Genomic DNA, 21,460 nt, shown 5'->3' on the forward strand with positions numbered 1-21,460 from the left:
ACCTCTTTCGTTACAGATTTTTTTCTTCGATTGAACCGTGTGAACACATGAAATGAGAAATATGATCTCGATATGTATACTGCTAACTCTAGCAGTTAGTTACGCTACTGGACGGATAGCATTTGAAAAATTAACCGATTTAGATTACCAAGGCACAACCTACTATAATGTGAAAAACCTTTCACTCTATGAATGCCAAGGATGGTGTCGAGAAGAACCGGATTGTCAAGCAGCTGCGTTCAGGTGAGTTCTTTGTGCAGAATCATTTGCCAACAGTCATATTCAGACTTCTCCTTAAACCATGGGTCATTATGCTCGAAAAAAAAAAACTTTTTGCAACTTTTTTCACATACTGTCAAACGTTTCTCCTATGAAAGGAGTAAACGTTTTCGTGACTCGGGCTTTGTTTATTAGCTTTTGTGACCGAGCTTGAATTGTAATAAATGTTGTTAATTGGGTAATTTGTATTTTTCAGTTGTTTTAATGAAAGAAAAAAGTTCAAATAAAGAAAAATAAATAAATAATAATATAAAAGAATAATAAAAACATTTGGCTTGAAGTAAAATTTAATTACAACTAAGTTTAGAGAAGAAAGAAAGAAGAAATGTATTTCATTCATTTCATTTAATTCGCATGACTCAGCTTAAACCTAAATAAGCGAGCAACATTTCGGTCATGCAAAATCGCCGTTCGACATCTTTCACTTTCAATTCGTATGGAACAAATTCCTAGCTTTTGGATCGTGACCGGAACAAATCGCAAAGAATATAAGAGCATCAGAAGTGACCGCAGAGAAAAAAGCGTAATATGACAAGTAGGCTAGAAATAATCTGACGCGGAAAAGCATCATGTGTATGAAAAAAAAATATTATAAATTTTTGTTTTCGATTTCGTTTTTGGAAATTTATTCTGAGATCAATAGTTACGGTTTTTCATCACTGCTAGGCAGTTCCGATATTCGTGGGCGTTTTATTGGTCCCGAAAAATGTTGACTCATTGCTTGCTTCTAACCTTTCCTTTCGGGGACCTTAGCAGCAACCGAACTCTTCAGCTTCCTCTTCTGAGCTGCATGGTGAGCTTTCTCTTCCACCGTGTGGATGCGAAGCGGTCACCGAGCTAAGCAAGCACCGTCAGCCTAACGCTACGATAACAATAGCGATTGCACATGACGGTCGTAGTTGCTCCGTGTGAGCGAATGAACAACACAGAGGAAATGCCGCCTATCTGCATTAGGATTGGGCGATCTTTACAAAAAGATCGATCTTGTCGAATCGATTTTCCAAACGGCATAGGGATCGATCAACTGATTAAATCTGTACCAAAGAATCGATATTTGCCAAATTGATCTTTGAAAAATTAAAAGCTTTTTTCGATTTACCTGCTTATTCTATATGAATGTAGTCTTTTCATTAACACTTCGGTCCCTAGTCCAATTGCTGACTATTTTCTATTTATACAATAAGTATCTTTGGGAACTAGGACCGACAATGATATCGTGCAAACGCTCTTGATGCGGGCTGAATGGAAAGCGCAGCAAGAAAAGACGGGTGGGTAATGTCGGGGACATAACCGGAGTGACGTAGGACTATACAAAGGGGACAGCTTTTGTTAAATATATATTTTAAATATATTGTTTTATTTTCTTCTCCTACGTGAATACCTACCTATCTACCTGAAAAATGGATTAGTTTACTGTTTACTCTTTATGAATATGTTGATGGTTCTGAAAAGAACCCTTGGTGTTGTGTTTTTGTTATCACTCGATATTCCCATCTTGTTCGGTTAAACCTTCCTGTTTTGCTATTGCGTTTGCCACTCGCCACAGCTTTCACAGTTGGAAAATTTCTTCCCATCCAGCTTGTGACATGTTGTTCAGTAAATTATATTTAATGCGACGTGCCGGAGAAACCGAAGCTGCTCTGTTCTTGATGCGGGTTTTCTGATTGTCGTGAGCAGCTTTGCAAGCCAACTCGAGCACTCCGACGGCCGAAACTCTATAATCGCTGTTAGGTATACTGGTGCTCCGGCACCAATCCGTTCGGCCTAGTTACCCTTGCGGAGCAAGGGTGAATGCGACCAACAGGGAACTGGAGACCTGCACGGTTCGAGTGAGACTTTGCCTTCCCCTTAACTTGTCCTCCTTTGTTACGTCCACGATGCCGATGCCGTACCACCACACGGGTTTACGGTTTGAAAGAAAATAAGATATTTTTTGGGGTCCGCGTGTTTTATACTCTAGCGGTACACACTCACATGATAGAGACAAATCGGCAGACTCAGCCAGAGGGGCGAGTCCAACGAGACGAACGAATGAGCGTTAAAAGGGAGCGATGGCAAAAAAATACATTCCACGGCGCTTTTGGATCTCGGACTGGAACGTCACCCTCTGGCGCCTTGGAAGGAGTTTGCAGATTTTACCTTTTATAGGAGTTTGCAGATTTTCACACCTAAAAAACTAACTTTTGCTTCTAGCAGCCTTTCTGAAGGCTAAGTTAGTCCTCAATATAGTTTTAGTTTACAGATTTGCTGCAGCAGACGACATCCGTTTACTTCGACCGCAGTGAGCGGTGCTTACCGGCGTGCCGGAAAAGCGCGCGCTTTTCGGCGTCACCAACGCCACGCCCCCTTTTTTCTTTTGGGCAGTGTTGGCAGTTTATTTGTAGCGATTAGTGATTTTAAATATAAAATATAATTTAAAAAAAAGACGTGCGCTTACGGACAGTGAAGTGATTGGTGAAAACAATTTCAAAAGATTATACGCGATATTGGTGGTTTTACAAGTGCTCTGGTTAAAAAAGTGTGAATTTCTGGGCACATATCCCTAAGTGTAAAGCCCCCATAAATATTATATAGTGTTTTAACCCGAAGAAAACCCCAGTCATCGGCTATACCTAGGGTGTAGCCAGACAACAGCATGGCTTCAAGTAGCTCCAGGCCTCCGGGAGGCCGAGCTACAAACATGTACGAGGGTAAACCTACCCAACGTACTGCTCAAAGGTGGGCCGACCCACTAAACGGAAATCTTCAAATCCTGCTACTTCGTGCAACAGGAGAGAACGTAATCCCGACTAATCCGTTCGTAGTAAGTAAGACGATCGCCAACGCTGTAGGAAAAAAATATTACACAGCGCGACCGCAACGAGACGACAAGAAGAGGACTCAATATATCCTTACGGCCAAGGATGAGGATATCATTGGTAAGCTCCTATTAATTAATCAACTGATAGACGAAACCCCTATTGAAGTGATTTACCACCCAACCCTTAACCAACGTAAATGTGTTGTTACTTGCCGTGATGTCATGGACATCAAGGATTCCGAACTGGTTACAGAGCTTTCCGATCAAGGTGTGATCGATGTCAAGCGCATCACCAGGAAGGATAATAATATTGTTGTGCCAACTGCCACTCTCATTTTGACTATTCGTGGAACTGTTGTTCCAGACTTCATTAATTTCGGATTTATTCGGGCTGGGACTAGAAATTTCTATCCCAACGCAATGCAATGCTTTAAATGCTACAAATTTGGGCATACAAGCAAACGATGCAAACGCGATAACCCGCTTTGCAGAAATTGCGGTCAAGAACATCCAGAACAAAAGGATGGAACTAAAACCTGCAACGCTTCAGCATTTTGCGTAAATTGCCAAGGGGACCATTCCTCTTCGAACAGGAAATGCCCTGTATGGCAATGCGAAAATAATATTACCAAAATCCGAGTCGACTATGGTATCTTCTATAAAGAGGCAAAGGACAAATACAATGGACAAATTAATGGACCAACATATGCGAGTGGTGCATCCGTGGCCGAGTGGTTAGCGTCTCACATTATCATGCCGGGTGTTCGGGTTCGATTCCCGTTCTGGCCGGGGGATTTTTCGTCAAAGCAATTTCCTTCGACTTGCACTGTGGTCGCGCGTATTCTACAGCTTGCCCCTCGGAATACATTCAAGGCGTGTTATTTGGCTTAAGAAATCTCAACTAAGTATTAATAAATGACGCTAGTTAATGCATACGTTGAGACGGCAAAAGTTCCATGGGAACGTTAACGCCATTCAATTTAAAAAAAATGCAAGTGTCTTGCAAGACAGACTCTCCAACTTGCAAAAATCAGTAACCAGCTGCAACTGTAAATGCAACTGCGCTGCAACTGCCTCGGCCGTTTCGGCCTCTTCCAGCCGCGAAAGCACCCCTTCAATTGATACTACACTCGACACTACCATGACAGATTCGACAACTGATAGTTCAACAGCTGAATCTGAGAGCGAATCAGTCATCTCCATGGATACTTCCGATGTTCCAAACAAAAATAAAAATAAAAGAAAGATTGCGAAAGGCTCATCTTCAGATTCAGATCAAAAATCCGAAGATGAAACCCTAACTAATAAAGACAAGAAAAGAACAAGAAATGAACAAAAACAGACACCAACAACAAATAACAATTCAACCCCAACAGAAAACAACAACAACAACACTCATCAAACAAAAAACAACAATAACAACAACAGCAACGCACATTCAACAAAAAACAACACAAACACAACAAACACTCCAAAGACTTCTACACCAAACAAAAACAACACCAATACCTCAAAGAAAGCTTCTCTTTCCAAGGGTAAAGGACCATCGAACTAATTCTCTTTGAATAGTTCAAACATACACACAATCAAGACTTAGGAATTAGAGTTAAAAACACCAACACATTCACTCCAATACAGAAATTCGGGATACAATGGAACATCAGAAGTATCCGACAAAATATTTTAGAACTAAAAATTCTTATTTCGAGCTCTAATCCCACAGTCATAGCCCTTCAAGAAACTATGACACCAAACAATTTCAATAAACACTTCATCCCAAAGTACATCACATACTTCAAAGAGGGTCCCAACCCCTCAAAGCACGGAGTTGCAATCGCAATCAAGGATGGCACTCCACATGATCTTCTTGCAATTACCACCGACCTTCAGGCAGTGGTAGTACGCATTAAACATCCCTTTCCAATCACTGTCGTCATCATCTACATCACTAATAATTCTAATCCGGCCACTCTACGAGGCCAACTGGACCATCTGTTTTCCCAACTTCCCGCCCCAATCATACTTATGGGTGATTTCAACGCCCACTCATACGCCTGGGGAGGCGCATACCTCGATCAAAAAGGATCTATAATCGAAGATTTTATCTCCGACCATTCCCTACTCCTTCTAAACAACGGCCAACACACCAGAATTCATCATACTGGTACTACTTCGGCCATTGATCTTACTATGGTATCACACAAACTCTCTTCAAAACTTTCATGGAACATTCACGATGATACCTGCGGCAGCGATCATTTTCCAATTCTCATCTCCTTCGGCCAATCTTCTCCAGAGTTTCCAACAAGGCCAAGATGGAAATTTGAATATGCTGACTGGGCTGGCTATCAATTTGATATTGAAAACCGCCTTTCCGCTAAACAAGACTGGACAGCCGAGGAATTCTCCAAAGTTGTCCTTGAGGTTGCAATGTTGCACATCCCTAGAACCAGTGGCATCCCTGGCAGGAAATGCGTCCCATGGTGGTCGCCTGAGGTGAAGGCAGCGATCAAAGGTCGACGTAAGGCCTTACGTAAACTCAGAAAGGCCCATCCGGATAACCCCCATAAGCCCACTCTGCTCACAGAGTTCCAAAGGGCTCGCAACGAAGCTCGAACTGCCATTAATTCAGCCAAACACAATAGTTGGACTAAATTCGTCAGCGAAATTAACCCTAACACGTCGACAAAGGAGTTATGGAGTAAGATTGGTAGGCTTCATGGCAAGAAAAGAAGCACAAAAACGGAATGCGAAAAAATTCCCATCGATTTTCATACCGATGTGGAATTTGACTTCAACAAAAACCTCTCCCTCAAAGAGCTCGATTGGGTACTGAACAAAGTCAAACAAGGATCCACCGGACCCGATGACATCAGCTACCCGATGTTAAAGAAACTACCCCATCTCGGGGAAAAAGCACTTCTGAAGCTCCTCAACAAAGTCTGGGACAGTGGAACCCTCCCCAGTTGCTGGAAAGAGGGTTTAATGATCTGTATCCCGAAACCAGACATGAACAATCATCTTCTCGACAATTTCCGCCCCATCACTCTTCTAAGTTGTGTTGGGAAAGTCATGGAAAAAATAATAAATCGACGCTTAACGACCTTTCTCGAGTCAAATAAGCTGATTGATTCCAGACAATTCGCATTCCGCCCGGGAAAAGGTACAGAAGATTGCCTCGTAGCAATCGAAAAAATCCTAGACGACGCAACTGAAAAATTACAGAACATAGATATCTTTTCACTTGACCTATCCAAGGCCTTCGATCGGGCATGGAGATACCCAGTGCTGAAAAGACTTTTCAACTGGGGGATTCGTGGGAGGTTAGGCCTCTTCATAAAAAGTTTCCTTGAAAACCGGTCTTTCAAAACCATCATCAACAACCATAGGTCTTCTTTAAAAATCCCTGAAAATGGTTTCCCCCAAGGCTCAGCACTTTCACCTACCCTTTTCAACATTGCTATGCAATCCATCTTCGAACTAATTCCCGATCACATAAAGATCATAGTCTATGCAGATGACATAACTCTTATCTCTACGAGCTGCTTCGGCTTAAATCAGAGAAAGAGGCTTCAAAAAACCTTAGACTCCATCCAAAACTGGGCTCTAAAAACAGGTTTTAAAATTTCCCCGGAGAAATCCAAGCACATGTACATTGGAAAACATCTCAGTAGGAGAACCTATCTTCAACTTAACAAAATCCCGATCCCCACAACGAGGACATTGAAAATACTAGGAGTTACTTTTGATAAGAAACTCAACTTCTTACCACATTCCCAAAAGACCAAAATAGCCACCAGAATGAAGCTGAACATCATCAAGGCTATTGCAGGCAACCTAGCCTCTGGTCACAGAAAAACACTGCTGAATATTGTAAACGTTTGGTTGGTCCCAAAAATCTTATACGGAATAGGCACCTTCAGCCGCGGAGGGGACGGTGTGTTAAACACCATTCAACCAGTTTACAATAAAGCAGTCAGGATTGCAATCGGAGCTTTTCCCACTAGCCCCACTCTTGCCGTAATGGCTGAAAGTGGTCAACTTCCCCTCAAACACCTGGCGACAAAAGCCATCACAAATAAAGCCATCCGTCACCTGTCACTTCCCGACAGTGACCACAATGTCCCACTAATACGCAGGGCCAAAACATTATTCAACAACCTCACAAACAAAGACCTCCCCAATATTTGTGAACGGCCATCTGCTACGGGAAGAAATTGGAACGTCAAACCGCCGAACATTAACCTTGATCTTCTTAAGGCTGTCCGAGCGGGAGACCCTTCTCCAAAAATCAAAGCTTGCTTCAATAACCTCATTGCATCCAATTTTCAAATTAATCACCAGGTATATACAGATGGTTCAGTCAATGCCGATGGAGTTGGATGTGGAATTTTTGAGAGTAGATACATAGGTAGCTTTTCTCTTCCACCGCAATGCTCCATCTTCAGTGCGGAAGCTTTCGCTCTTTTAGCTACCCAAGAATGCACCCATGATTTCCTTCCTACCACAATATTTTCCGACTCAGCTAGCTGTCTCCATGACCTTCTAAGTGGAAACAGCAAACACCCATGGATAATACAAACAGAAGAGGCTGCTTCAGATAAAAACATCTCCTTCTGCTGGGTTCCCGGTCACTCAGGAATCCGCGGAAACACAGCCGCCGACATATTGGCCGGCAAGGGCAGCAAAATGGAACCCCCAGACATGCCCTGTCCTCCATCTGACATTGTCCGCTGGGTAAAACAACAAGTCCGTGAAAGTTGGGACATACTGACTGGATAAACAGCCGTCCCACTCATCTTCATCAAATCAAAAATTCCACTCTCCCTTGGGAGGACCGTCTCAATAGTAGGCAAAGGCAAGTCCATACCCGTCTTCGAATTGGGCACACTAACTTCACCCACTCACACTTGTTCTACAGAGCCGAAAAACCCCAATGTGCTTGCAACGTAGCACCCGTTTCCGTTAGCCATCTTCTATTAGAATGCCAACATACCAAAGATGCTCGAGCCCGACACATATAGGTCAGAGTCTCCGAGATATCCTCAGTAGAGACGAGACCCAAGAAACCAATCTTATTGCGTTTCTGAAAGAAACCGACTTCTTTGGTAAAATCTAAATCGAAACATCAAATACTTTTGAAATTGTTCATTTATTACAGTTGGCCACTTCACGGTCATGTATGCGTGTTTTTTTTTTTTTTTTTTTTTTTTTTTAAGAGGTGAGGAACGCTCTTCCAGCCTTATCTGGGAAGGGATAACCCAGACGTCGAGTGGGGATCGCACCCACAAAAACCAAGCCCTCTACTCGTAGCCTCATTCCCCCCGGGACCACATCTAGGCGACTACTTCAGGGGGCGGCTGTGCTCATGCACTTCACGAGTTTTCAACGCTAACTAGCGTTGATCCTTCCCTTTTTCTCTATACATCTCATTTACGTTTCCGTTGTACTCCGCCACGCACATCTGCTGCACAGGCTTCCTTTTACCCGTCGAGACGTGTACCGATTAGGAATTGCCCTCTAACTTGACGCGCAACCCGTCACAGTCACCCTCGCGGGGTTTCTCACCTGTCGAGACGTGAACCGATTAGGAAGCGCCCTCCATCTTGACGCGCGCCCCGTCACAGCCACCCTCGCAGGATTTCTCTTCCCAACGGAGCGCCGATTAGGCAGTGCCCTCCAACATAACGCGCACTCCGTCACAGCAACTCTCGTGGGGTACCCACCGATTTGATGATGCTCTCCTAGGCTCTCGCTCCGCCGAAACGATCCTCGCAATGTTCCTCTCTCCATCCACCAACAGGCATTGCCAGCATTTTCTTGACCCTGCTCTCCAGATTCCGCTTACCCGTCGAGACGTGTACCGATTAGGAATTGCCCTCCAGCTTGACGCGCAATCCGTCACAGTCACCCTCGCGGGGTTTCTCACCTGTCGAGACGTGAACCGATTAGGAAGCGCCCTCCAACTTGACGCGCGCCCCGTCACAGCCACCCTCGCAGGATTTCTCTTCCCAACGGAGCGCCGATTAGGCAGTGCCCTCCAACATAACACGCACTCCGTCACAACGACTCTCGTGGGGTACTACACTTTGCAACAGCCCTCGCATTTGTTCCTCTTCTATGGTCAGGGGTTATTACTACGCTGGTCGGCCCTCCACTTCCGCTGTAGCTCGGACATGATGTGTATGATTACACTGTTCACAGCGTTCCAGGTGCCCTCATCGCGACACATTTTCTCTACTATGTTCCCGGCATGAAGGGCAGGCAGCCCCTCGCGTCTTGCGGTGAACCTGGGACACACAAATACCACGTGTTCTGGTGTTTCCTCCACATCTTCACACTCCGGACAGAGTGGCGACGTTGCGTGCCCGAACCGGTGCAAATATTGCCTGAAGCAGCCATGTCCAGACAGGAACTGTGTCAGATGAAAATTCACCTCCCCGTGCTTCCTGTTCAGCCAGGTCGATAGTACCGGTATGAGCCCATACGTCCACCTGCCTTTCTCCGCCGTGTCCCATTCCTGCTGCCACTTCAAGAGTGATTCTACTCTCGCTGTTTTCCGGATACCCCTGATTTCCTTTCGTCTGTAGCACTCTCTGTCTTCCGCCAGAGTGATGCCAATAGGGATCATGCCGGCGATAACGCAGACTGCCTCCAACGAGATCGTCCTATACGCGCTCGCAACTCGCATCGCCATGAGCCGAAACGTACGGTTCAGTTTTCTACGATTTCGGTGGGTTTCGAGAGCCGCAGACCAGGCTGGTGCTCCGTACCGCAGTATGGACGAGGATACAGCAGCCAGGAGACGCCTTTTGCTACTGCAAGGTCCTGCGTTATTCGGCATTATTCTCGCTATCGCGCTAATGGACTTCTCTGCTTTCTCGCAGACGTAGTCGACGTGGTTGTTGAAATTCAGCCGGTCGTCGATCATAACTCCCAAATATTTCAACCTACGCTTAGAAGGTATCACGTGTTCCCCGACTGTAATTTCTGCTCGCTGCACGGCTTTGCAGTTACTCACCAACAATACTTCCGTTTTATTATGAGCAATCTGCAGTTTCGCTGCTTGCATCCAGTTCTCTACTGAGACGATGGACTCGATTGCAAGCATCTTCACCTCTTCGAGTGTCTCGCCTGCCACTGTGAGAGCGATATCATCCGCGAAGCCCACGATCTCCACGCCTTTGGGAAGCTTCAGATTCAGTACACCGTTATACATTACGTTCCAGAGCGTTGGGCCCAGGATAGAGCCTTGTGGTACGCCGGCCGTTATATTCAACGTTGTCCGCCCCATGCTCGTCTCGTAGACTAGGACGCGGTTCTGAAAGTAGCTTCCTAGAATTCTGCACAGGTACCCAGGAACCTTCATACGGTGTAGGGACTCGGCAATGGCTTCCCAGCTAGCGCTGTTGAAAGCATTCCTCACGTCGATCGTTACTATAGCACAATGTCGGTCGCCCCTCCGCTTTTGCTGTGATGCCTTCTCTGCTTTTTCAACCACTGTCCGGATAGCATCAACGATGGACCTGCCTTTCCGGAATCCAAACTGCATCTTTGACAGACCATGGTCACTCTCCGTACATTTCGTCAGTCTGTTGAGGATAATCCTTTCCAAGAGTTTCCCGAGCGTATCCAGCAGGCATATAGGCCTATAGGATGTTGGTACCCCCGGGGGCTTTCCTGGTTTTGGCAGCAACACTAACTTTTGGATCTTCCATTTCTTAGGAAAGTGACCATCATCCAGGCATTTCTGTAGCACTATCCTGAAGATGTCCGGGAACGCCTGAATCGCCGTTTTCAAGGCCGCGTTGGGGATTCCGTCGGGGCCGGGCGCTTTCTTTACCTGCAGTCTCTTCGCCACTGCTACCAGTTCTTCATTGGAAACTTGAGAACGTTCGGTAGCTATTTCGGCGTACGGTGTCGGTGGCCATATCGTAGGATCATGCATCGGAAATAAACCCTCCACAATGACCTTCAGCTTCTCGGGACACGATTCGACGGGCGTCACAGGTCCTCTGATCTTCGCCATCACGACTCGATACGCGTTGCCCCATGAGTTGGCATCTGCCTCTCGGCCATGTATGCGTGTTCATGTGTATATATACATGTATGTACCTGCATACATGTATATACACGCATCTATTAATACATATTCTCACATCTATATTCCATACATTACATTAATTAACTGATTTCCTAACTTTACAGCCACACTCACCAAGGAGGATAAATTCATTAAATAAACCTCTCCATTTTTCAGCTCTACTATATACCATTAAATTCAAAACCACTATATTTTATTCAAACTGTATTTCATTTCATTTCACACCCACCCCACACCCCACTCCTCCCCTCTTTCCTTCCCATACCACTCCCACCCCCTTCCACTCCTCTAATCCCACCCAAATCCTTTCCAATCCTTTCCTTCCCATCCTCCTGAGAAGGGCCTTTTTTGTGATTTTTTTGTTTTGTTTTTGGAACACGCCTTTCACTTGGAGTCTAGGTCATTTGTGCTTCGTCACTGCTTCGGTCCTCGGATCAGTAAATATTTACTTTTCTTCACAGCATATATTAAATATCTTATGAAGCATAGGATCCCTTCCTACCTTCTTCTTTAACCGAGAGTCGAGCGGACAGATCTGATGAGTGATTTTTTTTGGTTTCCCTTTCGCCAGTCCCCTCTAGACTGGTTTTATTGTGGCCCTTCACTGGGCTAGAGGCGAATGAACTGCAAAGTTTAAAGCCTCTTAAAAACAAAGAAAGAAGAAGAAAATACATTCATTACGATTTGTTCGCTCGTTGGATTCACATGCAGGCTAAAAAGGGTCCATTTCAGGATCACAGAATTATCTTCAATCTAAAGAGTTTATTGTTTTGTTATCACTCGATATCCCCATCTTGTTCGGCTAAACCTTCCTGTTTAGCGATTTGTTGCCACTCGCCACAGCTTTCACAGTTGGAAAATTTCTTCCCATCCAGCTTTGTGACATGTTGTACAGTAAATTACATTCAATGCGACGTGCCGAAGCGCCACTCAGTGTCGCATTGGAGGCGATTTTAACCTGTAATTGAACATTTGCGATGACAGTGGTACAGTGTCGACTTTCAATGTGGGGAGAATTGGTGAAAATTGAATAATCAGGAAAGTCCCCAACTATCAATAAGCTCAGAACAACTGTCAAATTCACATACTCATCATATCCTGGCAAACAAATTATGAAAAAATCAATTTGTGTTTTATTATTATTTTGGATATTGTTTTAGGATATTGCATTGAACTGTATTTCATAAACTCTTTTTTGGAAGCCCTGAAAAGCGCCTTGTTTTATGGAATGGTTAAAATTTAGAAAACTTAGTACTCGTGGTTTTGAAAAAAACCATTTCGAACGCCCTCGATGCCGCCTTGTTCTGGATTTGCCACCAAAGCAGTTTGTATAAAGAACAAACTTTTTTCTTCTGCTACCTGATGCCGTTTTGCGATTGCGTTTGCCACTCGCCACTCGCTGCAACTGTCTGTTGTCTTGAAGTCCACCGAACCGAATGTGTCCTGTTCCGAATGCGGGTTTTCTTATCGTCGCGAGCAGCTTTGCCAGCTTACTCGATCACTTCGGCGGCCGAAACTATATAACGCCGGCTAGGTGGACTGGTGCACTGGTACTAACGCGCCCGGCCTAGCTACCCTTGCGGGGAACTCCAGATCAACACGGTTCGAGCGGGATTTTGCCTTTCCCTTCACTTTTCCTCCTTTACCATGTCCAGACATGGCTGCTTGTGTTGGTTTGTTGATGTGTTGTGATGCGAACCGATGTGGTGTACGGTTTGAATGAGAATGATCGTTACGGCAGCGGAGCGGGGATTTTCAAGCTGACTGGCTGGCCCGAGAATTACGCATGTGTGAGACTGTGACCAATGTTTCGTTCATTTTTTTCTTTTTCCTTTCCAATCGTGCTTCATTCTATTTCGCTGCTGCTCTGGTTGCCCGTTTAGGTCGGTACGATTTGAGGAGCACAAAATGGACCAATCAAAAATGGGCACATAGTGCATTTGGACAATGCTTGATATTTCACAATTATTCAATTATTTATCTCAAGAAAAATGAAATGTTATTCATTATGATAGATGCGTAGATATATTTCCTATCAATTGATGCAAAAACCTATGCGATCTATTGAGAAATGCTCGAGTTATAAGCGTTCCAAATCTTGCATTTTTTCCTACTTGTTCAGTGCCTAGATTTCCATTTCACCCCCTATATCTTCCGGTTAGACGTAGTCCTACGTCAAAAAATCGGGGAATGTGGCCACAGCCACAGGGCATTCATCTGCATTCATTCTGTGCCGCCAGGTAGTCGTTTTATTGAATAAATTAATTTAAAAAGCATTATTAGTAATTCAACACCCGCCCAGAACTCAGCTGAAAATGATCCCATAAATCCAATCGAGAAAAACAAATCTACAAAAAGTTTTTCTGAGATCGAAAGCAAAAAAAAATTGATTTTCTCGATTTTCAAAAATCAATCAAAAGATCGATCCAAAAAATCGGAAATCGGAATGGAAAAGATCGATCTTCTAAGGATCGATCCGAGATCGCCCAATCCTAACCTGCATACCTGTCAAAGTGTTAATGAAATGACGTTTGACCTTGGTTGCGGATGAATGGTTCCCCAGAAGGCGTTCAGTTTCGCCTACTTTGAGTACAAGTTACTCCGACAACTCCGAAACATGGAAAAAATGCCTACCAGCGAAAGCATGGCGTTCTACAGTCGTCTGACTCGCAAACTCGGATTCCAACAGTGCTAGTAATACGTATTGCATGCTAAATTCTATTTTGTACAAGGACCATGTCTTGAGAGGGTCAGGCGTTATCAGTATGCTTGTCGGCCCTCCACCTCCGCTGTAGCTCGGACATGATGTGTACGATTGCACTGTTCAAATCATTCAAGGTGCCCTCGTCCCGACACGACATGATTTCCTCCAATATGTTTTCAGCATGAAGGGCAGGCAGGAAATATGGCATGACGTGTTTCCTCCACATCTCCACATTCCGGACAGAGTGGCGACCTTGTAAATATTGCCTGAGGCAGCCATGTCCAGACAGGAACTGCGTCAGGTGAAAATTCACCTCTCCGTGCTTCCTGTTCAGCCAGGTCGATAATACCGGTATGACTCCATATGTCCACCTGCTTTTCTCCACCGTGTCCCATTCCTGCTGTCATTTGAACAGTGATTCTGCTCTCGCTGTTTTTCGGATACCACTTGTTTCCTTACGACTATAACTCATCGTCGGGTGATGCCAATCGGGATCATGCCGGTGATAACGCACACTGCTTCGAGCGAAATCGTCCTATACGCAACTTTCATCACCATGAGCTGTGGGCTGGCGCTCCGTAGCGTAGTATTAACGAGGACTAGAATGCGGTTCTGGAAATAGTTTCCTAAGATTCTGCACAGGTACCCTGGAACCTTCATACGGTGCAGGGATTCGGCAATGGCGTCCCAGTGAGCGCTATTAGAAGCATTCCCTACTTCGATTGTTACTACCGCGCAGTGTCGGTCGCCCTTCCGCTTTTGTTTTGATGACTTCTCAGCTTTTCCGATCACTGTTTGGATGGTACCAACCGTGGACCTGTATTTCCGGAAATCGAACATTTTTAGGAAAGTAATCATCATCCAGACATTTCTGTGACACTGTTTTGAAGATGTCCGGAAACACCTGTATCGCCACTTTCAAGGGTACATTGGGGACTTTATCGTAGCCGCGCCCTTTCTTCATCTGCAGTCTTTTCGCCACTGCTACCAGTTCCTCGTTGGAGACTCGTGAACGTTCAGCAGTATTCTCTTCGTACGGTGTGGGTGGTCAAGTCGTTGGATCATGCCTCGGGAATGATCCCTCCACAATGACCTTCAGCTTCTCGGGCACGATTCGACGGGCGTCATTGGACCTCTGATCATCGCCATTACGACGCGATAAGCATCGCCCCATGCGTTGGCGTCTGCATTTCGTCACAGCTCCTTAAAACAGTTCGCCGCTTCGCCACTGATTCAATCGGACCACTCTCTATCATCTTTACCCGATTAACCGGGAGAGTATTTTTATTTTTCCTATCGGTGATAAGCGAAATGTTAGGAACAATCGTGTGTGGCTTGAATAACGAATTTGTCGGCTGCGCACAGGCTGGTTGAAATCATCGTCAGCGAAATAATTCTTATTCAATCCAAGAGCCATCTCTACTACATCCCTACAGGCGGTTTTCGTATCGAAACTGTTGGATGTGGAAGTTGATTCTTTTCGTCCACTCTCATTACTTACTGGGCCTCCGTCCTGCTTGACGATCTCTTCGTCAGCGATCTTTGTTGCAAAATTTTGTATATTTGATTCTGGCGAGACATCCTGCAGAATAACTAGTTCGTCTATTATTCAATTGTTTAGCTATGAATATCTATTCATTAAGACCACATATGTAAAATTTATCACAACTCAATCAATAAATAAATTCAATAAATAAATGAATAAATGAATAAATAAGTTGATAAATAAATACCGAAACCTTCTAGTTTTATATTTATTTCACCACTAGCTGACCAGGCAAATGTTTTTCTGCCAAATAAATTATTTCTAGTGAATATTTTGGGTGTTGAATGAAACACACTAATGTATTGTAAGTGTGTTTGAATATTTTAACGATCTTTAAAATAAATCGAATGTGACCGATAAAAAAAACGAATTAAATGATTTGAACGAAAGGTTATATGATGTTTCTTGGTGTATTTCATTAACGTAACTGACATGTTTGATCTCTTAAAAGTTAAACGTCAACTGAAAAAAGTAATATAAGTTTGTTGTAAAGTAGAAAAAATGAAATATAGAAAATCAATATTTATTGCTGTCTCCTTGTTAGAAAATACGTGCATGTGATTTTCAACATGGCTTAGTTTATAACAGCTTGGTCTCGTTCATAAATTGGGAAACAGCGATACGCCAGCTAACTTCAATGGAGCGGATTAATCGGCCTATTTGGAATCGCGTTATTTTATCGTTGTCATTCAGTCGAGAAGTATTCACATCGGTAATCTATGTTTGAAACACAGCCATATTGCTTCCTTTATTCATGGATGTTTTTATTACTCTTCACCGTAGAACTCAATATTCATATATGCATATGAGTGATCGGATTTCACAATTCAATCGAAATCGACTTTTACAATCTTAAATTCGTTCGCCTTGTCCCGAAACAATGGTCAAAATAAGTCATCCGTATTTGTGGTTCAATTCACTCTCTATCTGATCGGCATAATTCCGGAAATAATTCTAAATTGTTGAAATTTGAATGAAAATTATTATTCGATTTCGTTTGGATGCTAAATTTGTTTTGAATGTGTTTGAATGCTAAATTTTGCGTGTTTATTTCACCCGAAAAACCATTACTATTTTTGCTTCATAGAAATGGAACATGGAGACCAATGTTGTTTACGTCGAATTGCGTGGCAAGGTTGTCACATTTGCTCAACTCGATTGGACTTGAGCTTGAACAGAATGCAACATTGCGCTTTTTCCATTCAACAGAAAACAACCAACAATATGTGGGGACGAATACAATCGAACTTCATTTTGTGTTTGAACACACGCGCAATGTCATGACAATGCATTGCGCTTTGGCCTGGCTATAACTAAAGCTGTGTCGGCGTTGCTCATGATAGTGTCTCGCAAGTGAATGTATTATTCCTCGCACCGCTTTTGTTGATTGTGTAGTAAGAATCGCAGTCGTTCAATCTCTACCTTCGCGTATATGTCGACCATAAATTGTTGGCACAGCTTACGATATCTTGAATTGGTGTTTCTTGACCAAGTCAAATCATCATATCTTCTTCTTCTTCTTTAATGGCACTAACGTTCCTAGAGGAACTTCGCCGTCTCAACGTAGTATTACTTGCGTCATTTTTATTAGTACTTAGTTGAGATTTCTATGCCAAATGACACGCCTTGCAATGCATTCTGAGTGGCAAGCTCTAGAATACGCGTGATCACAGTGCAAGTCGGAGGAAAATTTCTTTGACGAAAAATTCCCCCAACCAGAACGGGAATCGAACCCGAACACCCGGCATGTTAGTTATGACGCTAACCACTCGGCCACGGGAGCACAAATCACCATATGATAAACATAAAAATCCATCGAGCGCGCCCTCTGTTTATTTCGTCGCATGTTCATAAATATTAAATCAAAATGAGAAATGATGTTCATAATGAATTAAGTATCTGTGACGGGGTCTCGTTGGTCTAATGTTTATGCAAGAGATTTTTCGTTAAAGTAACCCTTCTGATTTGCACTGTAGTCACGCGTATTCTTGAGCTTGCCACTCCAGAATACATTCAAGGCGTATTCCTTATAGAAATCTCAACTATTTACTAATAAAAATAACGCAAGTAGTACTACGTTGAGAAGGCAAACCTTGAGAACGTTAGTGCCATTGAAGAAGAACATAGCGAGGGCCGTATGAACGGTCGTTCAGATTATTGTTTTTTCTTCGCATTAAATTTCTCGTATCACCGTGCTTTCATGATTCCAGCAGCGCTTGTGCTTTGGATCTACACACGTGCTCTCCAGCTGATGTTTTATCAGGGTTAAAGGCAATAGCGTGATTATCATTTTGTAATCCGAGCAAATGTGATTTGAAGAATTTCGATAACTCATTGTACTCATTCAAAACGGCTTCCAGCTCGTCGGAGATGCTCCCTGCTTTAGATGAATTGATGTGGGCGTTACGCCATCATTGAACAACTTAAATGAATTCGTTCTGTTGAAAAAACGAACAACGGTTAAATTATTAGAATATTTTTGACACAAAAATAATAAAATCGCAATCAAAAATAGGGAATTGGGGTCAAAATTTAAGGTTATATGTATGGTATGAAGTCAAATTTTAGAAAAAAAATATCCAGATCTTTTTTTCTGCATAGAGCCACCCTATTCGGTATTAAATGTATGGTTATCGGTATCCTACCGGTATCATATATAGTTTACAACCCATTCTCATACCTACCAAGTATTTTGAGTATAATTTCATCAAAATCGGTCGAGTCGTTTCGGAGGAGTTCGGTAACAAACACCGTGACACGAGATTTTCATATATATAGATTTTATCACATGTATCAGTCCTATAAACATTATTTTTATGACAAACAAAAATTTATTTTTATTATAAACAAAATAATTCACCTTTTTCTATGTTTTTGTTATCTTTTGATTCCAGTTTCGTCGTGAATCCATTGACACCTTCACAGGAAACTCTTTGTCAGTTGCAGAACGTTACGGCTGCCAATAATCCTGCAAGTACACCACAAAGAGCCTCCAGCATGTACTACATGGTAAAGTTACAGTTGCGATCGGAAAATGCGTGCCAACGTCCATGGAATTTCGAACGTGTTCCGAATAAGATTATTCGTGGTTTGGACAACGCATTAATATATACAAGTACAAAAGAAGCATGTCTATCAGCATGCCTGAATGAGAAACGATTCATTTGTCGTTCTGTAGAATATGACTACAACAATATGAAATGCGTTCTAAGCGATTCGGACAGAAGAAGTGCCGGTCCGGTAATGCAACTTGTCGATGCACAAGGGGTGGACTTCTTCGAAAATCTATGTCTGAAACCAGTACAAGCGTGCAAATTCAACAGAGGGTTTCAACTTCCTCGAATAGGAGTTTCGGAAGAAAAAGTTTCGCAATATGTTGAATTACATTACTACACTGATAAAGAGCTACAGGTTACATCAGACCCGGCGTGTAAACTTGCTTGTGAAATAGAAACCGAATTCTTGTGTCGATCTTACCTTTTCTCTGGTGATCCCGAAGGTTCCAAGTACAATTGTCGCTTATTTCACCTTGATCATAAATCGTTACCTGATGGACCTTCTACATACCTAAATGGAGAACGTCCGCTAATCGACATTGGGGAACCATCCGGAGTATATTACGAGAATGTATGTGAGAGTAAGTATCGTATCCATGTATATTCTCAGAAGAAATGCTCGGCCTTCAATTATCGTTTTTGCCTGGTCCTTATTGAAATTCAACAGTATCTTCACTGTTTTATTTAGGTCCCTAAAAATGTAGTAATATTCCGAGCGAAAAGGGTCATGAAAAACTTCGATCTTCTATATGCTCAAGTTTTTTCTCGAACGTTTGTTAAACGTGTGTGGGTGTTGTCACTAAGCTTGAAAAGCTTGGAGTTTCGGATGACCTAATCGGAGTGTTTAACTCTTTGTGGTCGTTTGTCTGCTCTCAGCCACCATACCTTTTTCACCGTTCTGGTAGTTTGTCTGCTCTGAGCCACCTCAGCATGAAAGCATGCTAATCATCTTTTTTACTTAACCCATGCCCCAATTTAATACAACCACAAAGTGTTAAACTATATCTTACGGATCGAAAACTATGGGCCTTATTTCCGAATCCACTTACACTTACGTTCCCACTACCCTTACACCACACTTCACTTTTTTGCACCTATTCCCGTTTCCACCGATAGTGAAGTGTATAAATGAACTTCGTGTAGAAAGTAGAGTGGAAACCAGAATGACGCTGTGTTCATTTCCAATGTCGTTCCTAAGAGAAACTTCCGTTATATTTTGTTTTGTTTATCCTCGGGTAGGGGACGAGTTGTGAACTCGATGTATCCATAATGAGGGGCCTTATTCCCGAATACACTACATGTGTAAACAATGTGAAGTGAGTACAACCTTTTTCCGGTTTACATGCAACTGTATACATTTGGTAGAATTCGAAGAATTCGTTATGAGTACACCGAGTTCATCCATCGATATTATTCTTGTTTACACTTCACGCATTTGTTTTTGTAAACAGTGCGATTCCTCGTTTCCTCATTCACACTACTCTACTAGAGGATACACGAAACAAAACACAACTAACGTTTCGCTTAGTCATTCTGGTTTGCAGTCCACTTTCGTCTTAATTACACGGAGTTCATTTTCACACTTCACGATCGGTGGAAACGGGAATAGATACAAAAAAAGTGAAGTGAGATGTAGGGGAAGTGGGGGCATAGTGGTCAACCTAAGGAATATGCCCATTCCCAGCGTCCACATACCGCTTCTACTCCCGTTTCTCGGAGAATATTATAGATCAACTCATTGTTGTTCAAGATAGCAAATGGCTTTTACTATGATAATTCAAAATATCATTAGAAAAAAAGGTGAAAAATCGAACTTTTTTTTTTGCTTGGTGGTGAAGTGGTCACCTAGTGGGGGAAAAGTGGTCACTCGCTCAAATCGAGCTGGGATAGATTTATGCGTTTTTTCGTCCAAATTTGTTCAAATCATATTTGATATAGTAGATACATGTATGAAATAAGCTTGGCCTATTCACCAAGATTCTCAATTTAAATTTTCTCTTGCATACAAAAACTTAGTAAGAAACATATAACGTTCCACATAATGAAGATTGGTTTAGCTGTAGTGGCATAATTATCCAGGGTCAAAGCCACAAAAGGATCCTCTTTAAGAGCAGAATGTGATGTGGTATATCAGTTTTAGTAAACTGGACATTGTAAGTTGTTATTCGCCTATGACCACTTTACCCCCAAACATCAAAGTAATTTCTATTCTAATTAATCGCACCACGTTACTCTGTTGAGAATGATCCTCTCCAGCAGCTTCCCAAGAGTGTCCAGTGGTCTTCAATTTTCCAACGAAAATTATTAGGCCTTGTTCTTACTGCAGCGGGGCGTCAGCGTGGCTTGGGCGGGGCGTGTGACGCTTACGATTAATCTTGTGTGTTCTTACCGATGTGTTCACACCAGGCTGACGTGTCGTGAGAGTGGTTTTGACGTGTGGCTGGCGTGCAAACGAAAACACTTTACGCCGGCGATATTTGTACTTCTCCGCTTCTCTCTAGCATATGTTTGTTTGTAGTAGTGACATAATTTATTTTTCTTCCGATTGTCTGCCTTTTGCTCTCAGTGCTCTAGAGAGCTGAGAGCGAGCAGCATGGAACCGGATACACGACCAGACAATATGCTCGATGTCGTGGTAGCCATCGCCACAATCACAAAGATTGTTTGCTGCGAGTCCAATGCGATAGAGATGCGCGTTTAGGTTGTAGTGATTGGACATTAGCCGAGCTATCACGCGAATGAAATCACGACCTACATTCAATCCCTTAAACCAAGCACTCGTCGAAACCTTAGGGATAATCGTGTGTAACCAACGACCGAACTCATCTTCACTCCACATGCGCTGCCAACTAACGAGTGTGTCCTGACGAGGAATGTGAAAAAATTCGTTATAGGCAATTTGCCTTTCAAAAAGTGTGCCTTCTGAAGCGCTCACCTTAGCTAGCGAGTCCGCTTTCTCATTCTCCGGAAT

General features: G+C 43.1%; 2 protein-coding genes across 3 annotated transcripts in view; one reads left to right on the top strand and one right to left on the bottom strand.

The window, feature by feature from the left end:
- The window catches only part of LOC129780190 (nose resistant to fluoxetine protein 6), a 174,413-nt gene that overhangs the window by 136,688 nt on the left and 16,265 nt on the right, over positions 1 to 21,460 (bottom strand). The gene's annotated exons all lie outside the window — the stretch shown is intronic.
- Positions 1 to 21,460, top strand: part of LOC129780191 (uncharacterized) — a 62,715-nt gene that overhangs the window by 16,632 nt on the left and 24,623 nt on the right. For both annotated transcript variants that reach the window (XM_055788193.1, XM_055788194.1), the window contains exons 2-3: positions 17 to 243; positions 18,328 to 19,070. In XM_055788193.1, the coding sequence (XP_055644168.1) occupies positions 53 to 243; positions 18,328 to 19,070 (934 nt within the window). In that variant the 5' untranslated portion in view covers positions 17 to 52. The remainder of the gene's footprint in view (positions 1 to 16; positions 244 to 18,327; positions 19,071 to 21,460) is intronic.

Source organism: Toxorhynchites rutilus, chromosome 3, assembly GCF_029784135.1.
Source record: "Toxorhynchites rutilus septentrionalis strain SRP chromosome 3, ASM2978413v1, whole genome shotgun sequence".
Classification (NCBI taxonomy): domain Eukaryota; kingdom Metazoa; phylum Arthropoda; class Insecta; order Diptera; family Culicidae; genus Toxorhynchites; species Toxorhynchites rutilus.